The sequence below is a fragment of the Triticum urartu genome, chromosome 4A (assembly GCF_056163025.1).
Source record: "Triticum urartu cultivar PI428250 chromosome 4A, HENAU_Tu73, whole genome shotgun sequence".
Taxonomy (NCBI): domain Eukaryota; kingdom Viridiplantae; phylum Streptophyta; class Magnoliopsida; order Poales; family Poaceae; genus Triticum; species Triticum urartu.
The window spans coordinates 97,467,312-97,476,626 of record NC_141876.1 but is presented as its reverse complement, the minus strand read 5'-3'; the positions used below and the strand labels follow the sequence as shown (position 1 = coordinate 97,476,626).

Sequence of the window (9,315 nt, the reverse complement as noted above, 5' to 3'; positions counted from 1 at the left end):
TCATTACCAACTCTCTCACCCTCTATGCAGCGGTGTAACACCTCTTCTCGCTGATGTAATCTCTACTTAAACATGGTGCTCAACATTATATATTATTTCCCAATGATGTATGACTACCCTACGATGTTTGAGTAGATCTGTTTTGTCCTATGGGTTGATTGATGATCATGATTGATTCAAGTTGTATGTTTTATTATTGGTGCTGTCCTATGGTGCTCTTCGTGTCGCGCAAGTGTGAGGGATCCCCGCTGTAGGGTTTGCAATATGTTCATGATTCGCTTATGGTGGGTGGTGTGAGTGACAGAAGCACAGACCCGAGTAAGTAGGTTGTTTGCGTATGGGAGTAAGAGGACTTGATACTTTAATGCTATGGTTGGGTTTTACCTTAATGATCTTTAGTAGTTGCGGATGCTTGCTAGAGTTCCAATCATAAGTGCATATGATACAAGTAGAGAAAATACGTTAGCTTATGCCTCTCCTCATATAAAATTGCAATAGTGATTACCGGTCTAGTTATCGATTGCCTAGGGACAAATAACTTTCTTGTGACAAAAAACTCTCTAATAAAACTAACTTAGTTGTTTATTTATCTAAACAGCCCCTAGTTTTTATTTACATGCACTTTATTATCTTGCAAATCTATCCTACAACACCTACAAAGTACTTCTAGTTTCATACTTGTTCTAGGTAAAGCGAACATTAAGCGTGCGTAGAGTTGTATCGATGGTCGATAGAACTTGAGAGAATATTTGTTCTACCTTCAGCTTCTTGTTGGGTTTGACACTCTTACTTATTGAAAGAAACTACAACTGATGCCCTATACTTGTGGGTTATTAGTATGCCTTATCTCTTTGTTTTTGTCTGGATCCTGCCTTATCCTCCCATAAGTTTGATGGATCAAACAACGTCAAAATACATGAACTATGCCAAGATTTAGAGTCAATCCTATTATATCCTCTCAGGCTCTCGAAGGTGACATATTTCACAAATAATGATTTTATGCCCAAGGTGAGTTTAAACTCTTAATTGTACGTTTGAATATGTGTGACGAACATGTGGTAGTACCATTTTGATGTTTGGCTTTTATCACACACATTTTTGTCGTCATAATATCGACAATCTAACATATAAAGCCTCCTAGAGTGGTAGTCACAACGAAGGCCTCAAGCGCACGGTATCTAACATCTAACATATAAAGCCTCCTAAAGTGGTAGTCACAACGAAAGCCTCAAGCGCACGGTACCACGGGAGAGAAAAAAGATCACCGCACCGCGCCGTACGTGGGGTGCAACGCACCACAACGAAGGCCTCAAGCGCACGGTACCACGGGGGAGAAAAAAGACCACCGCACCGCGCCGCGCGTGGGGGTGCAGCGCACCACGCGAAGGAAAAAAACCACCGCGCCGTGGTGAGCCCCGCGCCCGTACGCTTTCTCCTCCACCCCCCCCGTCTCCAACCCTAAAATCTTTTCCCCCTACATCCGCTCATCCCCTCCACTCCCTCGACAACGGTGGCGGCGGCCCCCTCTGGTGGCGGAGGAGGAGGGGGGAGATGGTGGCGCGGCGGCGACCTTCCCCCCTCGTCATCCTGGATCCCACCGGACCCGAGGCGTGCGGGCGCGGCGGCGACCTGCAAGGGAAGGGCGACGCTCGAATCGATCCAGCGCCATGGATCGTTCCCTGCGGGAGAAAGAGAAAATGAGGGAGAGAGAAGGAAGGAGAGGAAGGAGAAAGAGAGAGGAAAGAGGAGAGGGAGGTGCAGCGTTGACCGACGGCTCGCGGTGTGGTGCGGCAGACGGCGGCCTCAGCGGGTGTGCGACGACAGGAGGTTCCCAAGCCAGCTCGGGCCGCTGCTACCTCTTCCTCGCCGCCCAACAGGTCGCCGTGCTGGGGGAGCAGGGTAGCATCGGGTCCACAGGCTGGGGTGGAGGCCTTCCCAACTCAGACTGCGCGTCCTCCTCTTTGCCGCGTCATCGCCCTGGTCAGCTGAGCACCAACCCGACGGCTCCGGCATCCGATGCCAACACAACGAGGTGAGCTTCACCAAATACTCTCTCTCTCTCTCTACCTATCTCTTCATGCGGCCTCCTCCCTCTCTGTAATCTTTCGAGATTGATTTTGTTTCCAGGTTATACTCCAATCAAACATGTGAATATTTACCAGAGTGCTTCAAGATCGATTTGATGATCCACTACCGCTCTGCTGTTGGGACTAATTTGGATGGGAATGGTGATTTGATGGTTGATTATGATTACTTGGTTCTTGCTCTTGGAGTTACTGTGAATACATTCAACACTCCTGGTGTGATGGAGCATTGCCACTTTCTGAAGGTAAAATCCTGATTGGCATTGTTTGTCTCTTTACTGTTCTGCTATTTCTCATGTTTAAATCCTGAGATGTAAGTTACAGTTTAATTTCCTGCAAACTCTTGAGATATATGGTATTTGTACCGTGCAGTATTAGTCATATCTTGTGCTTACAGCCTCACATTGTAAATGTCAGGTAGTGGAGGATGCCCAAAAGATTCGGAAGAGCGTGATAGACTGCTTTGAAAAGGCGTCACTTCCTAACCTCAGTGAAGAGGAGAAAAGGAAGATCCTTCACTTTGTGATTATCGGTGGTGGACCTACTGGGGTTGAATTTGCCGTGGAGTTGCATGATTTTCTTGTCAAAGATCTGGTGAAGCTATATCCTGCAATTGAAGAAAACTCTCAACTCCTACTTGCGCTCCGCCTCTTCCTCCTTTTCATTGCTCAATAGGAGGCAGCTCATCTGGCCGTGCAGCAGACCACGTCCTGAGCGGGTCGGTGACGGCGGTTGCAGCTGGTGCACGATGGCGATTCCAACGACAACAGGAATCTGCAACTTGTTAGACTTCTTTGCAACCCCAACAAGGCCCTCATCTGCTTTGTCTACATATATGCATGATTTCTATGATTGGAATCAGATAGCACTAACTATGTGTCAGACTGCTAATATTTATTTGCTTGATGATCCTTGAAGCGCACTCTACGCTCATACATGATCCCACATATTCTAGGTATAATGATACTATCTTTAGTGTTCTGTTCACGGGGAATTTGACAAGTCACTGCTTAAGATTTCTTAACTTTTGTACAGATGCTTTCTTGAGGCTTTGGCTAAAAATCTGTGGTGTACGTCACTCATCAGGTTGAGTTTTTACCAGTTGCTGATCTTATTATTCTGGTTATATTGTCATGAGTAAAAAAATAGTGCACTTCTTTTTGAGGAATCTTCATGCATATTTGTTGCATCCTTACAAAGTAATTGTACTTTAGGTAACTATGACGGGCTAATGCCTTAAGCTGGGACATACAACAAAATACTTATTTTATGGGAGGAGTTTATGGAACTGGGTAGTGCTCATCAGGATGCTCTTGCAACAATTGACACAATCGATGTGGCTAATGGAGCCAGTGAGTAACCTTGCCACCCTTCAGTATGGTCAGTTTTAATATATACTACAATTTCTGTATGCAAGTGACCTACTGTTCTAAATGTAGCGTTCCGTTTAAAAAGAAATTCCATGCGCAGATTTAATGTGTACGATCGAACTATCTTTAGTTTATCAAGGTACTCTTTCTAATATTTTACTGTAATAGCAGGTTTTAGCCAATATTTAGTATTGAGGTGTTGATGACAGCAAACACTATCCTGCTTGTCTGTTTTCTAGACGTGTTTCTATATGCTTTTCAGTTGTTAGTTGTGATACTTTTTATTGTCTTTCGAAATTAAGATGTGCTCTGTATATGTGATGATACTATATACTTTCTATAGTTATTGAACTATATACCATTTTTTTATTTATGCTTATGGAGTGCTTAGTTAATTGCTTGCAAGTAGATTTTATAGATACCAATAGAAATAATAACTTGGGATTTATTTCTGTTCAACATCTGTGATCTAGATGAGCAAAGCAACAACTTTGGCTTTATTTCTTTGTGATGTAGATGAGCAAAACAGTAACTTGGATTTTAATTCTGTTCTCTATGATGTAGATTATCAAGATTTCTAACCAACAAAGTAATTTATTTTAGTATGGTTTTGTCACTATGATTGGTAATATGAAGTTTATTTATTCTAGGTTCCTATCTTTAGATAGTCACATCCACGTTCGTACTTTTAGAATAGTTGTTGCAACGGGGAAGAGCATTTCTGCAGTAGCAAGATATCAGGACCCAATGGGCATAGCCCGAACCAACCACCATCACTATTGCTTCAGGATTAGATAGCCAACTTCCACTCATGAGGTGAGTTTGCTTACTCTACTTTCAGTGTACTGTGCAGATATGTTGGTTAGAAATTTTGCTATGTGCCTGTCAAGTTGATTAGATATGAAAAATATGCTCTATAATACCCACATAATACTTGTTTAAATTGGCTTTTCCCTGGTTCATCAGTGCACACATGAAACCGGTAATAAGAAGAGAATCACCTGATTTTTTTATAGTCTATTTTAGTAAGCATGTTCATAATATTATGATAGTTTAATTTGAGAACAATTGGCTGGAGGAACGATGTAATTTGATACTCTGTTATGTTGATCTCCAGAGAAATTTGGTTTTTGGTTTTTCATTGATGTACGTTAATCTGTTGTGAATCTTGTTTGCTTGCACCAATTATATGTGTAACAATTAGAGGGGAACTTTTGGAACTCATACATTCTATTTCAGTTAATGTTCAAAGCAACTTTCCTGTGTGAATCTGATGATCTCACTGAAACCTGTGTTTCATTGTGTATATTCAGCCTGTCGAGTCAAGTTTCAGACTGATCATGTATCCCCTTGATATTCACTGGATGGAATCCCCTGTTTTACTCAAACTGAACCTTCTACAAACATCGGAAAAGCAACAGTAGTAAAGATGGACAGAAATTCCAAAAATAAGGTTAGTTCTTTTTTGTTCTGTATCATTCTCTTTACCGTTCCTTTTGGTACTATACTCCAAAAAAGAGGCAATCGGAAATATTTAGGTCCACTGAAAAGTAATTCTGGAGCTCTCATTTTTCAGATTTGCAGTAGTATTCGCTTTTGGTTTACATGATATTGGTTGTATCTCCCTGAAAACTGCTCTTCGGTTGGTGTAGGTGTTTTTTATGGATGTAGCTGGTTGCGATGAAGCTAAACAAGAAATAATGCTATCACTTATTACCTTTGTCCTTCAAATTTGAGTATAGTCCTGCGAAATAATGAATATTTGTGTCTCATTGCTCCAGCATGGTCAATAAAGATATGTTGACCCATGAAATGTGGGTTTATCATAGGTCCTAGTGTATACGTTGATATATGAAATATGACATTTCCGGTTATATGCTATCACTTATTGCCTCTGTCCTTTGCATTGAGTATAGGCCTGTGAAATAATGGCGTATTTGTGTGTTGATTCGTCTGTTTTCCTTCATGTTCTGGTTCTAAGGTACCAGGACAGACCCAGAGTTATTTGTAAAAAAGTGCTTTCCAATGTACCAATATTTTGTATCCTTTCTAATGCTTAAAAAAGAGGCGAATAATTCTTTTAGAATATGTAATATCCGACATGTGTAACGCACCTTAAGAGACTACTAAGTTATCCTGTATAATTGGCACGCCCTACTTTTGTAGTAATAAATATATCATGTGCTGCTCCATACAGGTGATACATTGCATTTACCATAGTATTTGATTACATATGATAACATAAAATCTGTTTTTTCCTTAGCGGTTCGGCACACTTAGTGCATAGAAACAGAGTACAGGCAAATTGATTAGATGCATTAGTTAAGAACACTGATTTTTTTTTGGAAAGCTTCATCATGACATCGATATTGGTTTCGCCTTACTGCCACTCAGAGGTTGGATGGAGCATCGAGGATTTCAGGCTTGGGGTGGCCACGTGTTGCAGGATAGCAGGAAGAGTTGGATGTGTTCTGCAGAGACCAGGTGATCACTGTCGTTGCCGCCAGGTACCTGAAGTACAACACTTCTAAATTTGGTCATTTATTTATCCTCATAGCTGGTTCAGAAGCAGAAGTGGCAGTATAGTGTGCATGCCGTATTGACCTGTTCATGCCAATGGCAGAAGTATCTGATTCATCCGACCTAATTCAAGTTAACTTGAGTGCAGCAGAAGCTGGTTCTGAATAAAAAGTTTTACTTCTGAAGCAGAAGCAGAAGCTGGTGAACTTGGATGTGTTCAGAAGCAGAAGCTGGTTCTATGTCATGAATAAAATTTTTTACTTCTGAACTTGGATGTGTTCAAATATAAAAAGTTTTACTTCTGAATAAAAAGTTTTAACTTGGATGTGTTCAGAAGCAGAAGCTGGTTCTGAATAAAAAGTTTTACTTCTGAAGCAGAAGTGGCAGTATAGTGTGCATGCCGTATTGACCTGTTCATGCCAATGGCAGAAGTATCTGATTCATCCGACCTAATTCAAGTTAACTTGAGTGCAGCAGTAGATAAACATTCACAAATTCTACTCCAAATGGACAGTAATAGTAGTACGTGGGCAGTGTAAAATGTGTTTTTGTTAGTTCAGTGAAAATTAGAGATCAACCTGATGGTACTTCATTTTTATTCTAATCTGCCAAATGCTATTAAGGAAATGAAGTTTCTTCCTCGATCAAGTTATCAGTCCTTGGTTCACTCTTGCCCTTTGCGCTGGATGAGACGGGGAGGAGGAGGAGGAGAGTGTGGGGGCATCTGGAGAGGAGCAAGGGGTGAGAAGTAGCAAGAGGTTCCTTAATAGCATTTGGCAGATTAGAATAAAATTGAAGTACCATCAGGTTGATCTCTAATTTTCACTGAACTAACAAAAACACATTTGCTCCACATTTCCCTTTGCGCTGTCAGTGAAAATGTTATACGTCTTAGCTACCTCTGCTCGCTTTCGATGATCAGTTCACTACTTTACTGCTCTTTCCTTAATTTCGAGAGGACACAGGAGAGGGAGCTACAACGGCAGGAGAAGAATGCAACGAGGTCCGGTCTTCTGTTCGATGCCAAGGGCCTGTCCGGCAGTGATTTCCTCGGTGAGTACTCCACTACACGCCTTCCGTCGAATCCGGAGAAGAACATTTATTACCACCACCATGCATGTTCTTGGCTTGGCTTGGGGTTCGTCTGCTAATGGAGATTGATCTGATTTTACCTGTACTTGCAGGGATGATCTAGATGATATAACAAAAGGATTATATATGCGTTTGTGTGCTTCAGAAAAGGTTACTGCTACATTCAACTTTTCACCAGAAATGATTCGTATATCCTGAAGATGTTGCTAGCGTCTTGAAGGATTACTTATATTTGCTCCCTAATTTCCTGGATTATACGAAGTGAGTTGGATCATCCAGGGTTGGCGAAACTGATATTCAAATTTGTTTTGTTCTTTAGACCAGACATTAGCCCTTTCTCTCTATTTAACATATTTCAAGTTCTCATGTTACATTATACTCCCTCCGGCCCATAATGTAAGACGTTTTTTGACACTAATGTAGTGTAAAAAAAGTCTTACATTATGGGACGGAGGGAGTAGTAAATATTCAATTCACTTCTATTTTGTAGACAGGTCATTAGCCTTTTCTCTCTATTTAACACATTTCAAGTTCTCATGTTACATCAAAAGTACGCTGGTTAGGATGTTTGCAACATGCCGTGTGTTGTAATCTTTGTCCACTGTACATGCACAGATTAAATACTTTCATTAGTACTTTTACATATTTCAAGTTCTCATTGTTCAGTTTGTTGGTTTAATAGAGAATGTTCCTGATCCTTACTTTCATAGGTACATTTAGAAGTCACAATAGAGAAGGTTCGTAGCCTTGGCTCCAAAGCTTCAAGCTCTTATAGAAATTAGAACTGAGGGCCTTTTAAAATGAGTCCTGCATAATAGTGTTGTTCAGTAGGATGCAGAATTTTTGTTTGTCTGATCGGCTATCCTTGGTGCTGATTTACGTACTGATTTCATCATCATATGACTACAATAAAGAAGTTGTGTGTATAAATATTTCGGACTGTTGATACTTTGCATCAGTGATTTCAATTCTGTTGGCCCTCCTTAACATTGCTTGGGAAAGTGAGGCTTAAAAGTTTCAACCCTGTGCAATGTGCTTCTCGGGTGTGGGTTTGTGTCTGACTAATTAACGGTTCTGTTAATACTAATATGTCCTTGTACATTATATGGGTATTGCATCGCTTGTACTTATAGTAAGTGGAAATTTTTCTCATATGTTTCAATATGTCCCCGAATAATATTAATGTACACTCTTTCAATACATGGCTTACCCTTGGCCTTTGCGCCATTGGCGCAACTGGTCATCTAGTAGTAATAAAGATGAAAGTTGGGACAAACAAAAAAAAATTGCATTTGGATTTTATTGGTTTGTATTGCATTTATTATATTTTCTTAGATTGTAGTTTAACTAAAATATTCTCAACATGTAAATATGATAGAATCCATAAAAAAATGTCCTTGTCATTTTTATGGGCAAAGCTCAAAAATATTCTATTACAATTATATAAGCCAAAATCATGTTATCATAGTCTCTTTTCAAGAACCTTAACCCAATTTGAATTAAATGAAAAATCTTTGAAAAAATATGAATAATCGCCATGGTCTATAATATAGTATACACCTGTCAAAAATAAATATTTGAAAAGTATCTAAGTATTTGTTCAATCCCTTTTGAAGAAAAAATAGAAATGGTAAAACTGTTATCACACTTTTTTGTAACTAAAAATCCTCCCAAATGTACCAAAACTTGGTTTCCTTATATTTATGATCTGCACAAGTGAAATAACAAACACAGTTTTGGACACATTTAAACTTTGAATATATGCCTAGTAAAAACTAAAAAATGTTCTAAAAAAGTAAAATAATTCCTGGAGGTGCTCCAAGGGGTGCTATGGTGAATATGACTAGGGTGTGCGTGCTCTTTGAGGGTTTTTCACCACCCCAAATTTAGAAAGATAAGTGAAAACTCTATGGCATGCTTGCTCTTTTCTAAACTCCTTTTGTTTATTGACATCCACATCATTGGATCAATTGGTCAAAGCATATTATGAAACTTGCTTATGTGCATTAAATATTTGTCTATGACATTTTGCTTTATAAATATATATTGCTAGTTGGTAATTTTGACATCACACTTTTCAGAAGTGCAAGATTAGGACTAATTTGTGAGTGTTCTTAAATCTTGCAACACTTTAGATGGTATGGCTAAGTATATTTTTCTTTTGAGTAAATGAAAAACTCATGTAGAATCTGGTATATTTATATCCACTCATAGTTGGTATGGCTAAGTATATTTACATCCGCTCATAG

General features: G+C 39.6%; 1 protein-coding gene across 16 annotated transcripts; it reads left to right on the top strand.

Moving 5' to 3' along the window:
- The first annotated feature begins 1,371 nt into the window (after positions 1–1,371).
- Positions 1,372–8,019, top strand: LOC125527065 (external alternative NAD(P)H-ubiquinone oxidoreductase B1, mitochondrial-like). 16 transcript variants are annotated; one of them, XM_087517899.1, is made up of 11 exons: positions 1,372–2,032; positions 2,128–2,329; positions 2,502–3,039; positions 3,120–3,170; positions 3,299–3,436; positions 4,105–4,270; positions 4,768–4,907; positions 5,849–5,961; positions 6,940–7,027; positions 7,159–7,216; positions 7,777–8,019. In XM_087517899.1, the coding sequence occupies exons 1-3, from the start codon at positions 1,668–1,670 to the stop codon at positions 2,757–2,759; spliced, it is 825 nt and encodes a 274-aa protein (XP_087374025.1). In that variant the 5' UTR covers positions 1,372–1,667; the 3' UTR covers positions 2,760–3,039; positions 3,120–3,170; positions 3,299–3,436; positions 4,105–4,270; positions 4,768–4,907; positions 5,849–5,961; positions 6,940–7,027; positions 7,159–7,216; positions 7,777–8,019. The 16 variants fall into 16 exon arrangements, with proteins under 16 accessions (XP_087374025.1, XP_087374022.1, XP_087374014.1 ...); XM_087517896.1 differs by having other exon boundaries at positions 5,849–7,027; positions 7,787–8,019; XM_087517888.1 differs by having other exon boundaries at positions 5,849–7,027.
- Positions 8,020–9,315: the final 1,296 nt, after the last annotated feature.

Bases quoted from the DNA above. Each gene is read 5' to 3' on its own strand.
- LOC125527065 (XM_087517899.1), top strand. From the start codon at position 1,668: ATGGATCGTTCCCTGCGGGAGAAAGAGAAAATGAGGGAGAGAGAAGGA. The intron at 2,033-2,127 runs GTGAGCTTCACC...TTTTGTTTCCAG, and splicing joins TCCGATGCCAACACAACGAG to GTTATACTCCAATCAAACAT. The intron at 2,330-2,501 runs GTAAAATCCTGA...TGTAAATGTCAG, and splicing joins AGCATTGCCACTTTCTGAAG to GTAGTGGAGGATGCCCAAAA.